We start from the raw sequence: 17,424 nt of genomic DNA, 5'->3' as shown, positions 1-17,424 counted from the left end.
AAAGAACTCTTACATGAGACAAGTTATGCATACCTTTGTTTTTCCATTTAGATCTCTCCTTACTCACGAGCTAATCAATAAGGGCATTATTTAATGATTTTCCCCTAATCATGGCTTTTTTGAGGGGAGGGGGTCCTTTCAGTATCATCCACTCACTTCTCATTGATGACACCTAATTGTTTCTCTTTCCCAAATAAACAATACCTGGAAGAAGAAAGACTGAGACTCATCCAACCTAAGGTATTGAGGACCCCTTAAAAACTCAGAAACTGCCAGAGGACATTTCCTACCGAAACATCACCTTCTGAAATCTAGTAAAGATGTAAAACACCCTGCCTGGTATCCTATTTGTTTAGTCTTCTGCTCACTTGTCCAACACACATCTCACTAAGCTCTTGGTCAGGTGCACTGGGCAGAGGCAGGAAGTGACTCATTCAGAGTTTCCTGTCTCATCAGAGGTAGGGTCAGGGCTCGAACCCAGGTCTTCAGGCTCCACTCTGATACCCTCCCGTCTCCAGTGCAAGACAACACCCACGAGATCCAGGCTGCAGACTCAAGAGCTGTGACACACAGTCTGGGGGGAGATAAAGAAACCAACAGGTCAAATGCAGGGGAACAAAAAAACACAACACAAATAACCAGCCAGTCCCTGACCAAAGAGAAACACAGGTTTCAAAACGTATGGCCAGGGTGTGTGCTAATTTATTAGGGCTGACTTTCCATTTCAGCTTCCTGGGAAAGAAAAATTCCTGAACTGCTGAATTCAGGAATTCCTGAAAGGACAGAAGTCACCACAGGTACCTGGCTCAGAGCGGGGCCAGGGAAATCAATACTACAAAGTGCAAGAAGAGTAAAACGTTTCTTGTTTCCCTTCACTCAAAACCATGATTTCCTTAATCCTATCAAACTCCATAAAAGGCACAAAATATTTTTAGAAACTTGGAGTTGGAGATAAATAATCCAAAAAGTGAGTAAAAGTTTCTAATCAGAAACCACCTCTTTCCTTCCTGTTGCCTAAAAGGCAACCTCCCATTTTCTGTTTAGATTCCCTTTGACCTCAGGATGAAAAAGCAGCTTTTGGCCAATGGGTCCCCCTCCCTGCCAGTCCCGTTAGGATTCCCCATGCCCTCTATTCTGTTCACCCCAGCCCAGATTCTCTACCTGCTTCTTTTTCTAGTCTAATTCTTTTCCCAAAAGCTATTTTCAGGCATCAGTTCCCTTGGCCCAGCCCCTCCCCCGTTACGTCCCACATCTCCCTTCCCATGTTTTGTTTTTTTGTTTTTTCCTTCCCCTTATTCCCCGCCCCCCACTCCAGTTCAAGCCGTTGTTTCTCAGTCTAGTTGTGTAGGACACAGCTCCCTGGCCCATGCTGGTATTATGAGCCTTGCCCCCTGCCCCCCTCCCCCGCCAGTCTTAGCTGTAGAGGGTGCAGCTCACTGGCCCATGTGGGAATCGAACCTGCGACCTCCGTGTTAGGAGCATGGTGCTCCAACCACCTAAGCCACCGGGCCGGCCCCCTCCCTTTGGACATGCCCAAGGCTTCCCAAAACACATGGTGTACTGGGAGCTGCTGGGCAGGAGTATATGTTCTGAGGTGCAGTCTGCACCCTCAGCTGAAGGAAATGGAAGTCAGGCCCAGAACCAAAACCATTTCCCTCAGTGAATCTGGGAACAGGCCCGTCACCTCATTTCACAGCCTCCCCTATAGCTTTCACATTTCACAGGTCCAAACAAAACCTACAGTTTTTCTGTTTTTTACTAAATACACATTCCTTTCACAGAAACCAGCCCCAAACTCATCACTCAAAATATGTGAGAACAGGCATGAGGGGCAGGCGGTTATACATCTCTCCCCTTTGGCAGGAAAATGAATGGACGCTGCTCAGCAACGTCCCTGAGTGTCCAGGAACTGGTGGTCTGTGCCGCAGGCTCGGAGTCCTGCGACAGGCAGGGCTGTGAGCAGTTAGATGGCTTCCCATGTGCTTCTCTCCAGCGAGGCCTTGGGAGAGAAGTGAGTGGAAACAGCCTCCTTTCCCCTCGGGCGGGGTGGAGGGTTTTCTGGGGCGCTGGGCCCCACACTGTCACCGCCCCGTGAGGAAGCTGGGCTCCTCCTCCTCTTCCTCCGTCCCAGACGCCTCCTCAGAGCTGCTGGACGGCTGCTCCCGGGACTGACTGGATCCTGTAATCGCACGACACCCAGATTAGAGACATGCAAATTCACTGAGAATCAAGGGGCGCTTTAGAAAAGGTGGGGTACTGAGGAAACAGTGGAATTGGCTGTTCCTACACAGGCAGCGAGGAGCCACACGAGGTCCCCATTCATCAGTCCCCAGCGCCACGCCCCCGGTATGAAGCATTGGTCACAGAGCTGCCCTACCACTGCCTGTGGGTGGACCTCATCCCCGTGTGTCCAGCAGCACCCCCAAGAGCCTGACACCCCACAGATTGAGCCCCACTGCTTGCATATGCTGCTCACTGCCATCCTGGCAGGACAACCCCCTAGCCAGGCAGCCGTTTAACATTTAACACTGACAGCGCTGCTGCCGATGGCTCAAGCTCTCACGCTGCAGTCTGCAGAAGGAGTTTCAAATACTGTAGCAGAGGGCTCTGCCCACAACAAACATGCCGGCTTCCCGGCTCTTCCCACAGACCCACTGTGAGTGCAGCTCTGAGTTCCAGCGTTTTCCCTGGCATGACTGCCTGTACCCACAGTGCCTGAGCTGCCAAAAGCAGAGCATAAAGACAACTGGTTTGCAACTTCTCCCTCTTCTTGGGGACAGGCGGTGGGTGAGAGCTGGACCACGGCAGAGCCAGAGCCCAGAAGCAGCAGCAGTCCTTCAGCTCCCAGGCTACCCCAGGAGGCCATGTGCAGGCGGTGGGGCTCACCTAGGCCCATTGGTTTCTCCTCCCTCCTGATGCGCGGGCACCCCCAGAGCCCACAGGCACCCAGAGCTTTGCTCCTGCTGCCCTCACAGGGTCAAAGAGCTTGCTGAACACCTATGTGTTCCAGGTTCCGGTCTTCACCGTCCTGTTTAACTCTAACAGTCGTCTATGAGGTAAGTACCACTACCATACATCCACTTTACAGATGAGGAATAAAGCTCAGAGAGGTTAAGTAATGTGCTAGGAAAACAAGGACCCAGGATTCAAACCTGGGCTATTTGACTCTCCAGGCATCTGCCTGTCTTGCCTGCAGAAATGCCTATGGAAACTCAGGCAAAAGAAAAGCAAGCTGGAGACATGAGTGAGGCGAGCATACTGAACAGATAAACAAAATGTAGTCTATCCATATAATTCAATATTATTTGGCCTTAAAAAGGAAGGAAATTCTGACACTTGCTGCAACATGGATGAACCTTGAGGATATTACGCTGAGTGTGACGGGCAAGTCACAGAAAGACAAATACTCTATGATTCCTCTTATATGAGGTACTTAAAAGAGTCAAAATCATAGACAGAAAGTAAAGTGGTGCTTGCCGGGAGCTGGCAGAGGGGAGTGGGAAGTTATTGTTTAACAGGTATAGTTTCCATTTTGCAAGATGAAGAGCTATGGGGATGGATGGTGGCACAACAATCTGAATGTGTTCAACACCACTGAACTGTACACTTACAATGGTGAATTCTATTATGTGTATTTTACCACAATAAAGAAAAAGGGCATACTATGGAGAAATCGAGGGAAAAACCAGAAAGGGATCAAAAACCGAGCTCCGAGCTCCCTGGACTCAGGGCAGCACTCCCCACGCTTTCACGTCATGGCATGTGTGGAAAAGGACAGTATTTCTATGGCACATGGGGCAGCTGGGCCAAGGCCTCGGGCACTCAGGCTCCAGCCTGAAGGCCGAGGGGATCAGGGCCTTGCCACTTGCAGCCCGTCACCATATGCCAGCTGGGGAGCTCTGTTCTAGACTGGGCTACAAGGCTGACACTGCTCATTATTTTTGTTTTGTTCCGTAAGTTAGCACATTCTATCTGCCAAGAACCACTCCCACATAGGTCTGAACACAGCAGGACAAGAGCGTAGGATTTGATCTTTAATTCTGATCTTAATGGAACAGTAAAATATTGGATATTTGTGAAACAGGGTGTTTTGGATGCTGAGATGCTGATTAACAGAGGAGGGCTCAAAACATTCCCTGTGACTGAGAAGCCCCTGAAGACACAGTACCTCACTTAACAGTACATACACTTGGTTCCCGTGTGGGAAACGTGCTGCCAGGGCCTGAGAGCACCTCACAGGAGAGACCTTGGAATCTGAGGCACGTTCAGGTCATTCGGGGATTCCACAAAATTATTTCAACCGTTCATTTCTTCAACGTAAATAAATAATAGTAAAGTGTTTATTACACCTATGCTTAAGGTTGAGGACATAAGAATTTAAAATTAAAACAAGACATGGCTAAAATTTAAAAAATTCACAACACCAACCGCTGGCAAGGATGTGGAGCAAGAGAAACTCTCATTCCTTGGTGATGGAAATGCAAAATGTACGACCCCTTTGGAAGACAGTTGAGTTTATTACAAAGCTAAATATAGTCGCATCATATGATCCAACAATCACCTGAATATACTCAACAGACCTGAAAACTTGTACCAATACAAAAAGCATCACAGAAAATGTTTGTAGCAGCTTTATTCAGAGTCACCAAAAACTAGACACAACCCAGATGTCCTTTGATAGGTGAATGGATAAACAAACCATGGTCCATCCATGTGATAGAATACTGTTCTGTAACAAAAACGAACGAGCTGTAGAGCCACACAAAGACACAGATGGATCTTAAATGCATTCTGTTAAGTGAAGGAGGAAGCCAGAATGAAAAGACTACATCATACATGATTCCAACCAAATGACACCATGGAAAAGGCAGAACTGTAGGGATGGTAAACAGATCAGGGGTTGCCAGGGATTGGGAGTGGGGAGGAGGTTGAACAGGTGAAGCACAGGGAATTCTTTTTTTTAAGGCAGTGAGCCTAGTCTAAATAATATTGTAATGGTGGGTACATAACACTATGCATTTGTCAATATTCATGTAACTTCACAGCACAAAGAATAAACCTTGATGTATGCAAATTTTAGGATGTCAGGGATCCCAAAATGAAATGCAAAATGTGACATATGAATCCAACCGTATTACAAATCAATGTAACCCCTGTGAAGGGGGTGGAGGAAAGGTGCTCGCCTAAATAATTTTAGAAATAGTGGAGTGTGTAAGACTAAAGGCAAAAAGAACTCTACATAGCACTGTACTCTAGCTGATATAGCTGTTTCCCATAGGTAACAGGTTAACAATTCTGAAACCACTGTCTGTGTATACTGGAACTGAATAATTAGATAAATGGATGGTGGATGGTGGGAGCCAGGTTACTCACTGCTGGAGTGGGAGGTTACAGGCAAACACGCTGAAAAGGCTAGAATGATCCATGTGGCAATGATTTAGAGGTGGAGACATCAGTATGAACTCACCTTTAGATTAATACAGATACCAAAGAGTACATATAGAAATACCTATAAATATGTGTACATACCCTGTTTAGTACACACACACATATATATTTCCTTGCTCTATCAGTTCATAGGGCCTAAAAACAGCAATACCCTAGTGGTAAAGAACACATCTAGTTCCCAGATGTTGGTTTCTCATATCATTCTCCAATAAAAGGAACCAGGACTTCTTGGAGAAATGACTGATTCTAGGTCTGGAAATACACAAGATAAGCCTGGAATATCTTGTAGTGCCAGAAAGTAAGGAGGTGCTAAAGCCCCATCCCACCCAAACAACAACAACAACACACACACACACACACACACACACACACACACACGCACGCACTGATGGGAGTATGGAAAAGGGACACAGGAGCCAAATGAAAGTGCTCCCAATGGCCAAGCTGGAATAATTTGAGCAACAAAATAAAGTAATACTGGACTAACCTTAAAGAATAAACATCCACGAGTCCAACATCCATACAAATAAATAAATAGGGGTGAAGAAACAAATCTCCTGTGTAGAATTCCAAATAATTTCTGCGGCCACTCCCTCGTGGAAGGGCTGCATAACTCTCCACTCCTTAAGTGTGGGCTGTACAGAGTGACTTCTTTCCAAATGACACTGTGCAAAAGCCAAAAGAGCACAAGTGTGGGCAGGGAAGAAACTAGTCATTTACAGTAGAGAATCTTGCTAAGCACGGCCTTAGTTAGCAAGGTGATCAAGGTCAGTATCAAGTCGTCTTGAAGTACACAGCACTGATTTGGTAAGAACGGTACTTTATCTCTGTAGCCTTCCTCCCCAAAATAAATAACTCCAGTCTAACCATGAGAAAAAAATCTGACAAATCCCAATTGAAGGATATTCTACAGAACATATGACCCTCAAAATTCTCAAAGTCGGGCGGCCTGATGGATCAGTTGGTTAGACCGTGAGTTCTGAACAACAGGGTTGCCGGTTGGATTCCCACATGGGCCAGTGAGCTGCGCCCCCACCCCCCGCAACTAGATTGAAGGACAACGACTTGGAACTGATGGACCCTGGAGAAACACACACTGTTTCCCAATTTAAAAAAAAAAAATTTCTCAAGGTCATCAAAAACAAGCAAAGTCTGAGAAACTGTCACAGCTAACAAGAGCCTAAGGAGACATGATGATTAAATGTAATGTGATATCCCGGATGGGATCCTGGAAAACAAAAACGACATTAGGTAAAAACTAAGAAAATCTGAATAAAGTATGGACTTTAGCTAATCCATGTTTCAATACCGGTTGATTATTGTGGCAAATGAACCATATTAACTTAAGATGTTAACAACAGGGGAAACTGGGTGTATGGGAATTCTTTGTGCTATATTATCTTTGCATTTTTTCTCTAAATCTAAAATCATTCTAAATCAAAAAGTTTATTAAAAAAAAAAAAAGCACTGTCCTACCCTCATGGAACTGAGATGACAGTTGAAGAGATAAGCATGTTATGTGATTTAGCAGATTCTATAACCAAACCCTTCTGGGAGCGAGGTGGAGAGAAAGGCTCGATCAGCTAGGATGGGGGTGGGGGGACGTTAGGAAAGGCTTTACAAAGAAGAAAACATTGACAGAGGAAGGTGCAGGACGAGTATATGTTCTCCAGCAGATGGGGAGTCAGGTAGCACGAAACAGAAAAGGGCAGAGGCCTGGACACGCGCAGCAAGGAGGACGAGCGGAGGTATAAGCTTGGTGAGAGCAGAGCCTGATAGCAGGGAGTGGCCAGACCAAACTGGTGGTGAAACGACACAGAAAAGGCCGCACAGGGAGTGCCAGGATCGCAGGGGCTGCTGACTAGGTTGCAAGCAGGATCACCTCGTGGGTAAGGCCACAGCCAGTAGTGACACATTATCTGGGATCAAATCCCACCCCAGCACTCACTCCCTCTAGCTCTGTGGGTGCCGTCGCCGCTTGGTGCCTAAGGTCCCTAGAATGGTTTTAGATTTATAGAAAAAATACAAAGACAGTATAGTACAAACAATTCCCATACACCTCGTTTCCCCTACTGTTAACATCTTAAGTTAATATGGTTCATTTGTCACAATAATCAACCAATACTGAAACATGTATTAGCTAAAGTCTGTACTTTATTCAGATTTCCTTTGTAAAATGGGGCTAACACCTGCCTGTCACAGGGCTGCTGTGAGGCCCGTTACTTAATACCTGCAAAACATGTAGAACTGGGGGAACATACATAATAAATGTTCAGTAAATGTCAGCTGTTGTTATTACACAAGCAGAAGCACAAATAACAACCCCATCTGTTTTAAAAAGAGCTTTGGAGGCTGTACACAGGAGGGAGGTGGGGGAGGTGGGGGTGGGGAGGTGGGGAGGGAAGAGAGTGGAGGCTGCTACCACGTCCTGCTAGATCTGGATCTGTATTTTTTAAGGTCTTTACTAAATCCTCAGTTTTTACTAAGACCTCTGAAGTCATATTCTTATCCATGGGGGAGGAATAACTTTTAAAAGCCAGTGCCGGCCAGGATATGGCAAAAGTGCACATCGCTGCGTACTGCTGGTGACAGTAAAAACTGGTACTACTTCTTTGGAAAGAAAAGGGCAATACATTTCAAGAGCCATGAAATATTTTTAGACTCTGTGCTCTAGTCATTCCCACTGCTATATTATCTTAAGAAAAACACCCAGAAAGGGGGAAGACAGGTACGTAATATTCACTAAAGTATCTCCTAAAGGAGACAAAAACTAGAACCAACCTAACGTTTAACAAAAGGGAAAGGGTTACGTATATCAAGGCACGTTAACTGATGGATATTATCAGTCACTGGAAAAATTATAAAGGACTGGAAATGCTTATAATGTTAAATAAAATAAAATCGGAAACTGCTCATACAAGATGATTATAACTATGTACAAATGACATACGTATATTGAGAAAGATTAAAAGAAAATGGAGAGAAAGGTGATCTATTAGAATAATATTTGAGCTTTTTCCATTACATAATATTTTAAAAATCCAAGAACCTGAGATTTTATTTGCAGAATATAGGAATACTAGATAAAATGCCACTAAGTGTAATTGAAACTATTAACTTTTTTTTAACCAGATGAATGACTAGACTAGGAAAAAAATCCCTCGTACTATGGAATTGCAAGAACATGGGAAAATATTTGTGATACAATGTTATGTGATAAAACTAGGACAACCCAAAATATAGTTTATATAAACAGGTTTTACATAATGTATATTTTAAAATTGAAATAAAAGAAATGTCAAAATGTTAAAGTGATTACTTTAGTAAGGATTATAGATAATTTATTATTTTTGACTTTATTATTTTCTGCATATTTCTAAAATTTCTAAAATAACCATTACTACCTTATTTTCAAAAGACAAGGGATGTAGATAGTTTTCCAACATATGTAAGAATTTTGGCATTGAAACAAACAGTTCAATCCAAAATATACTGAGTACTTTCTGAACACCAGATACCAGTTGAGGTAAGTTTTAATTGGGGGCAGTTTTATTCCCCTCCCCCACTAGGGAACCAGTTGGCAATGTCTGAAGACATTTTTGCATGTCAGTGACCAAGGGGAGGATGGGTGCTACTGGTATTTAGTGGGTAGAGGCCAGGATGCTGGTAAATGTCCTACAATACACAGGATATAGCCCAGATAGGAAAGAATTTTCTGGCCCTACATGTCAATTCAACAGTCCTGAGGCTGAGAAACTGCTCTTAATATACCTAGTATTAAATCATCTTAAGGTCACCCAGCATTTCTTTGGTAGGCAGGCCTATGTTAGGACAAGTAACACTGGTGTTAGAAACATCATTTTGGGAGTTCAGGACTTCATAATAATCCAAATTGGCTTAATGCCACCCCACGGTGTCATTTAGACACGAGTCCCACGCTGCATGGTGTCTTCACTGAACTACTGGACCAGTATGGACAACAAGTGGGGATATGTTCTCCCTAACAACAGAACGGAACTCCTAGCCAGCTGCCCCTAGCTGCCTTTTACAGGAGCCAAAAAGCTTGAGTGATTTACCTCCAAGTCCATCGAGAACCCGATGGCGCACACACGCCCCCTTGTGGCACAACAGGGAATCACGACATTAAGTTTCTATTCATTTCAAACAGGCACTTAAAAAATATATTTCTCTTTCACAAAATGAAAAATTAGGAACACTGAGAAGGCGAGGTACAAGGCACACAAACCATTTTTATAACAGTTGTCCCTATAGCATTCTCGGTCGTGCTCATTTGGTAAGAAGCATACACAACCGTGTATAATTACTAATCATTTTTTAATACGTGCTGGTGCTAACTTCACAATGAAGTCTAAGAACAGGGCCCATGCACTTTAACAATGATTTTCAAAGTTGTTTGACTAAAGCCCACAGCCCACAGCCCACATAGCAACTGAAAGAAAGGTTCACAAAATATTTATGCCGAGTGTGATGCAGCAGGGTATCTTCTGGTCTATTTTATTGTTTGAAAAACACAGTGGCTGCAAACTCTAAAATGATTTCATGACCCAGTGAGTACAAGCACCTCAGTTTGAAAAAGACACTGTGTGACTATGATGTGACTTCATGATGTGACATGGGCACAGAACAGTCATCTTTTTGATAGAAGTGAAGCTCAGGACAGGGGGGACCCAGTGAAAAGGCACACGGCCATTTTCAGCAAGTTGAAGGCTCTGGATGAAATCTGCCTGCAGGTACTAAAACCCGTTGTATGACCGCAAATATTCCTGATAGCCTTGGGCATATGACTTCACTCATATGTGGGATATAAAACTGAAAGCAACAAAGGAACAAGACAAAGAAACAAAAACCCATAGACAGAGATAACAGTTTGGTGGTTACCAGAGAATAAGGAGGGTGGGGGGATGGTAGAAGAAGGTAAAAGGGATCAAATATATGGTGATGGAAGGAGAACTGACTCTGGGTGGTGAGCACACAATGTGATATATAGATGATGTTTTATAGAAATGTACACTTGAAATCTATATAATTTTACTAACCATGTCACCCCAATAAATAAATTTTTAAAAAAACAAAAAAAAAAGTAAAAAAAAAGTACAAACTCAAGTAAACTAACTTCCGATTCTTATTCTGAAAGGGTTCTTAGATTTATTGGTGAGGGATTCCCCCCTACCCCTACCAATATGATATAGCTTCATTACAGCAAGGCATTTGGCAGAATTATCAAATTGCAGAATTTTAGATCCAGAAAGAGCTTATCATTTTATAAGCTAAAAAAAAAAAAAATCGGCTCAAACATGAGAAGCCAGGTGCTTGAGGTAAGGGTGAGCAGAGTCAGAGCTGAGCCTAGAACTTACATCTACTGTACTTACTTCACGACCTCCAATTCCCTCTTAGTTTCCTACGACATCTCTGTAAGTAAGATGAAACAAGGGTGAGTCTAGCTGACTCTGAGCTGGAGAATAACTCTACCCAGAGTCTTAGTGAACAGGTGTGTGCCAGCCTAGATGGCGCTCCCTAGTAGATGCTTGAGGGCTCTGGCCCAGTTTGGCTCAACATTTTTACCAATGACAAAGGACATATGTTTATTAAACCTGTCCATGACAACACCAGAAAGACATGGTAATAGGCTGAATTCCAGAATTGAAAAGGATTTTGGAAACCTGAATCAACAGAGCCAATAACACCAAGTTAAAATACAAAGAGCTGAATGTAAAGTCCTGCATTTGGAGTCAGGAAAACAAATAGAGGGTCCCAGGTAAGATAGAGGAAGTACATTCAACTCCGTCTCTCCACTACAACTCTAGAACGGGGACAGAATGCATGGATTCCAAAAAGTAAGCAGATTGGGGGAAAAGATCAGAATACAAAGTGCTCCAGGAACAGAACTGAGTTTCCTGGGGTTTTTTCCCCCTCCACCTCCACTATCCCCGAGCATGGACTCAGGGCGATCTAACACCCAGAAGTGGAGACTGGGCACAGACAGACAGAGCTCCAAGAGAAACCTATTTCTGATTTGACAAATAAGAAGGGGACTCCTAATGCCCAGAGCAAGGGAAATCCTTGTATTTCTTCTCTTTTCTCCATTCTCTCACACCCCAGCTCCCAGACAATTCCACTGGTGTCACGGTGGCAACAGTGTCTGGGGCAGCAATAGCAGCTTGCAGGCACGAACACACGGAGGGGAACTTATCTCTTTGATCACAGGATGTGGCCCTAAGATGGCCGGGCATCCCCTGCTGCTTTTCTCCTCTGTCCTCCGCCTGCTCGGCACTGGTGCAGGCGCAGGTGCAGGAGTATGTGGCAGAGTGAGTAACTCAAGTTCCAGCTTTCAGGCTGGAGGTCTGAAAAGGGGAGCCCCAGACCAGAAATGGCTGGGGAGATCAGGGAGAGGGAGGAGATTGGAAGAGACACCACAGAGTTGCTTATGAATGCCTGGGCTCACCTGACAGTGCGTACAGATCTAGCCCTAATCATACCAAACACTTTGGGACCCGAACTCGAAGAACTAAACCCTGACTGGACACTGGGTGGCACATGCAGGACACATCTGGAGAGCACAGCAAACACTTTGAAAACCGAACTGCCGCTGGAACCACAGCGCACAGAAAGCTGGTCAGAACCCACGTTCTGAACACAACCAGGTTGACTGCCTGCTGAAACAAGTATCAACAAGCCCAGAGCCTCACAATGTAATGTTCAAGATGTCCATAGAGAATCAGGAAAACCTCAACTTGCATGGGGACACTCAACCAACAAACACCAATACTGCGATGACCCAGATGTTGGAATTACCAAATATTTTAAAGCAACAGTTTCAAAAATTTTCCAGGGAGGGAGGAAGGGTGAACACTCTTGAAACAAATGGGAAGAAAACTGAAGCAAAGAAATAGAAGGTATAAAGAAGAATGAACGGAGACTTTAGAACTTTTCTGAAAAAATATAATAATTGAGATAGAAAATTCACTGGATAGGACCGGAGCTAGCAGAACGGAGACGCCACAGGAAAGTGACAGCTTGAAGTCAAATCAATAAAATCAATAGGAATTATCCAATATGAACAAGAGACGAAAAGTAAATAAATAACTGAAAAAAATTTCCCAAATTTGACAAAAGACATATGCTACATATTCTAGTAGCTGAGTGAACTCCAAACAGGATAACCCAAAGAAATCCGTGTGCAGACACATCATAATCAAAGTGCTGATATCTAAAGAGAAATCTTGAAAGCAGCCAGAGAAAAACAATGATAGAACAATTTGAATGACTACAGATTTTTATCAGAAACCATGCAGGCCAGAGGAGTGGAACATTTCTAAAGTGCTGACAAAAAATGCCAACACAGAATTCTGTATCTAGTGAGAGTGTCCTTCAAGAACAAGGGTGAAGTAAAGATAGCCTCATATAAAGAAAAGCTAAGAAAATTCATAGCCAGCAGACCTGTTCTGACTGAATGACTAAAGGAAGTTCTTCAGACACAAGGAAATGACACCAGAAGGAAGCTTGGAACATCAGTAACAAAGGAAGAACAACAGAAAAAGTTAACTATCTGGTTGCAATGCTATACTATTCTCCTCTTGAGGTCTTTAAAATATATTTGATGATTACAAACAAAAATAGTAACATTATCTGATGTGGTTTTCAATGCACGTAGATGCAATACATAGGGCAACTACAACATAAAGAATAAAGGAAGCTATGTGGTGAAGTTTCTACATTCCAAGTAAAGTGGTGAAATACTGATTCTAACTAGACTGTGAAAGTGGTATGTATATAGTAATCTCTGGGGGAACAATTATAAAGCTACAAAAAGGGATATACAGTTGACCGTTGAACAACATGGGTTTGAACTGCACAGGTCTACTTAGATTTTTTTTTTTTTTTTTTAGTAAGTATCCTTGGGTTTCTCATCTTCAGATTCAACCAACTGTGGATGAGAATCAGCATATGTGGAGGGCTGACTTAAGTTACAGATACTCAGATTTTTGACTGCAGGGTGGGTGGAGGAGGTGTCGGCACCCTTAACCTCCATGTTGCTGATGGGTCAACTGTAGTTAAAAACACAATAGAGGGCCAGCCTGGTGGCTCAGGCGGTTAGAGCTCCATGCTCCTAACTCCGAAGGCTGCCAGTTCGATTTCCACATGGGCCAGTGGGCTGTCAACCACCAGGTTGCCAGTTCAATTCCTCGAGTCCCGCAAGGGATGGTGGGCAGCGCCTCCTGCAACTAAAATTGAACACGGCACCTTGAGCTGAGCTGCCGCTGAGCTCCCGGATGGCTCAGTTGGTTGGAGTGTGTCCTCTCAACCACAAGGTTGCCGGTTCGACTCCCACAAGGGATGGTGGGCTGTGCCCCCTGCAACTAGCAACGGCAACTGGACCTGGAGCTGAGCTGCACCCTCCACAACTAAGACTGAAAGAACAACAACTTGAAGCTGAACAGAACCCTCCACAACTAAGATTGAAAGGACAACAACTTGACTTGGAGAAAAGTCCTGGAAGTGCACACTGTTCCCCAAAAAAGTCCTGTCCCCCTTCCCCAATAAAATCTTTAAAAAAACACACACACAATAGATAAATTACAATGGAATAAAAACGTTCAAATAATCCAAAAGAAGACAGGGAAGGGAAAACTGAGAAACAAAAAAGAGAGGGAACAAAACCCAAATAGAACGGTAGTCTTGAAATTCAAACACATCAGTAAAAAGATCGATAGAGACTGTCAGAATGGATAAAAAACATATCCCAAACATTTGATGTCTACAGGAAACATACAGTGTTTCCCTGAAAATAAGACCTAGCCAGACAATCAGCTCTAATGCATCTTTCGGAGCAAAAGTTAATACAAGACGGGGTATTATATTATATTATGTTGTTATGTTATATTATATAAGACCGGGTCTCACAGTAAAATAAGACCCAGTCTTATATTAATTTTTGCTCCAAAAGACACATTAAGCTGATTGTCCAGCTCGGTCTGATTTTCAGGGAAACACGGTATTTCAAATATAGGTAAATTAAAATTTAAGGGGCTGGAAGCACTTTCAGAACGGCAGAGTAAAGACCTCTAAAAATCTGCTCCTCAATAAAAGCCTCAAGAACACTGACGATAATCATCAAAATGAACCTTTTCAGAACTCTGGAAATATTTCTTGGATTATTTGAGAAAAATGGCTGAATCTGGGTAAAAACCGCAAACTCTGTGGTTTTATCTTGCCCTATTGCCTACCCTCTCCCCCCAGATCTGAGCTAGCCCTCAAAACCAACTTCCTCGTCACAGCAGCTGTAAAAGCTAGCATCCTAACAGCCACCGGAGGAGGTAAACTGTTAGGAGCTCCTCAGAAGTTCCATACACAGAGTTCTGTCCTTATTTGATCTGTCTGGCGGCTCCCTGGAAACTTCCACTTTCAAGGCTTATCTTTTTTCAACTTGACTCAGGGCAAAACAGCCTTTTCCCCAGGGTGTTTGTCAAAAATAATCGGTGGCAACTGCTTAATATCACAGGAGCCGATCAAAAGCTTAAGAGGAAACGCTGGGAATCTAGAAGGCCACATGCATGTGCAGAGCTGTGCATACGTCTAAGAAAGGCAAATGATGGCCCTAATCTCACCTCTGGCTGACCCTGAGGCTCTGTGCAAGGAGGGAGTGAAGGCTAATGCAGACTTGTGCACTGCCTGCCATAATGCTGAAGGCACGCTCCAACACACACGGAACCCCTTAGCAAAGACTGGAAGGTTTATTGGTTCAAGGCATTTAAGGAAATCTCTAATCATCAAGTGGCCACTCAGCTAACCAAGCAAACACCTTGGTGGTCACACACAACAAATATAGGCTTTACAGAATTAGTTCAGGAAAGTCACTAAACACATATAGAAGAACAATGACAAGCAGCAAAAGCAACAGACCCCGAGGAAGGAGCATCAAATTACCTAGAGCCAAGGATAACTTTCTATTTCCCGCTATAATGCGTCTAAGCTCTGGTATCTCCTTCCGCAGAACATGAGACTGACTCCTGTGCCCAAGGCTGCAGTCATTGGACCCAGTGCTCCCACATTCCTGTGTGAGTGTGCATGCTGGGGGTAGGGCAGGCGAAGTGATGAGGGGGGTTATTTAAGGGATGAGGTCCTAGCAATCACATTTCAGCACTGGAAAGTAATTTCTTCTAGGAAACGGTGGCAAACAGTCAAAAATCATACCATATATGGTGTGTCACATAGTACATTTACAGCTCATAAAGAAATTGGTCCTGGAAGGGGCCAATCTTTTTCAGCACACCAGTGAAAATCTGACTTTATCTTAAAATCAAAAATCACAATTGTCTAACCAGGAAGCATGCCTCCTCAATGAGGGAATAGCCACAGATTCAGTAATGTAGTAGAGAGTTGCCATTTTTTTGTCTCTTAACATCCTTGCTCCTTCCTATTTTAGGCCCTCTCCCTGATTCTCAGCCCAGGGGCTTCCAGGGGAATGGCTGGCACCTCTGGCCTTGTGATAGGTTCAAAGGTGGGCAACGCTGGCAGCACTGTGGGATGCTGACACATTCCTCACCCCTATTTCCTCCTTGTTAACAAAATCTCAATTCTGTCTCGGGTGGCAATGTCCCCAGCTCCCAACAATGGATCACCATAGGTTAGAGACAGTCATGACAATTCTGGTTTCTATTCATCTAGTGGGAATGCCGCAAGGGATGGCGAGTGACCTAGTACTGACCAATGAGATATAAGGCGACATCTGCTGGGAATATCTAGGAACTGCTTAGCTCTTTAGTTACAAAAAAACAGACCAGACAAGTACCACTTCTTTTCCCTCTTCTTCTTGCTTTGAACATAGGTATGATGCCAGGGACTGCAGCAGCTGCATCACGCAGGATAAAGGCCCAGAGAACTACAGGGGTGCTAGGCCTGACACCACTGAACTGCTGAAATGAGGCTGCCAGCTACCACCACATTTCTTGTTATGTGTGAAAAAGGAACTCCTCTTAGTTTTTACTACTGCTAGTTGAGTTTTCGGTTTCTTTTGGCCAAAAGCATTCTTAACTGACTTGCCAAGTGACATGATCATAGACAAATGGGACACAGATACACTTTTGCTAGGGACGGCCCCTCAGTCTTTCCTACGGGACAAGAATGAGGCAGGAACCTATAACCACAGGGAGGACACAGGCCTGCGAGCACAGGGAGCCAGGGGACAGAAGAAGACAGTGAACGCCAATACCACTGAGCTCCTGGACTAGCCATGTCTGTCCTGGACTTCACGTGAGCCAGTATCTTTCTTTTTGTTTAACCCCGTTTGGCTTTCTGACACTTGCAATGAAATGAGTCCTAACTACTAGAAAAGCCCTCATTTCTTCACTAGCCAGCCAGCGACAAACTCTAAATCTCACTCTTGACAGGTCAGATTCTGTGAAGAAAGGTCACCACCGAGACAAGTGGGTACCACTCACCTTCTTTTTGTTTCTTCTGTTCAAGTTTCATCTTCTTTGCCAATAATTTCTTCTCTTTTAACTTCTGGCTACAAATGTAATATAAATACATTAATTCCTTGGCTACCTTATTGTATATTTTAGAACAGAAACATCTACTTATAGGCTCTTTAAAGGCTTTATAATTACACAAACACCACAATAATAAAATGAAAGAAATACTTTATGATTCTGCTACTCCAACATCAACATTATCAAGCTGCTTTCTTCATGAGTTAAGATAAAATCCTCAGGAGTCCTGAGGTGATTAAAGCAATCTCAGAAATACTGGAGATGCTTTTTCATTCCAAGGTATTCAGGGACTCTTTTTAGAATAAAGCTAGGCTCTCAAAAAGTTGCAGGTGTGAATGAAAAAGGGGTTCTACGGAAAGTAACCTTACAGGTGATCTGATCATAAATTCCTAAGCACGTAACTTCTTTAGTAGAAGGTTTATCTTTGCCTTAAGCAAGCCCTGTCCACTATTTCTGTGCATCTAGG

At 43.7% G+C, this 17,424-nt stretch overlaps 1 protein-coding gene across 1 annotated transcript in view; it reads right to left on the bottom strand.

Moving 5' to 3' along the window:
* Positions 1 to 1,738: 1,738 nt before the first annotated feature.
* PRKRIP1 (PRKR interacting protein 1) overlaps positions 1,739 to 17,424 on the bottom strand; it is a 31,085-nt gene continuing 15,399 nt past the window's right edge. The window contains exons 5-6 of the mRNA XM_019752823.2: positions 16,908 to 16,975; positions 1,739 to 2,179 (exon numbers count right to left, since the gene is read on the bottom strand). Of these exons, the coding sequence (XP_019608382.1) occupies positions 2,082 to 2,179; positions 16,908 to 16,975 (166 nt within the window). The 3' untranslated portion in view covers positions 1,739 to 2,081. The remainder of the gene's footprint in view (positions 2,180 to 16,907; positions 16,976 to 17,424) is intronic.

Source organism: Rhinolophus sinicus, linkage group LG03 (genome assembly GCF_036562045.2).
Source record: "Rhinolophus sinicus isolate RSC01 linkage group LG03, ASM3656204v1, whole genome shotgun sequence".
Classification (NCBI taxonomy): domain Eukaryota; kingdom Metazoa; phylum Chordata; class Mammalia; order Chiroptera; family Rhinolophidae; genus Rhinolophus; species Rhinolophus sinicus.
This window is presented reverse-complemented; position numbering and strand designations above follow the sequence as displayed.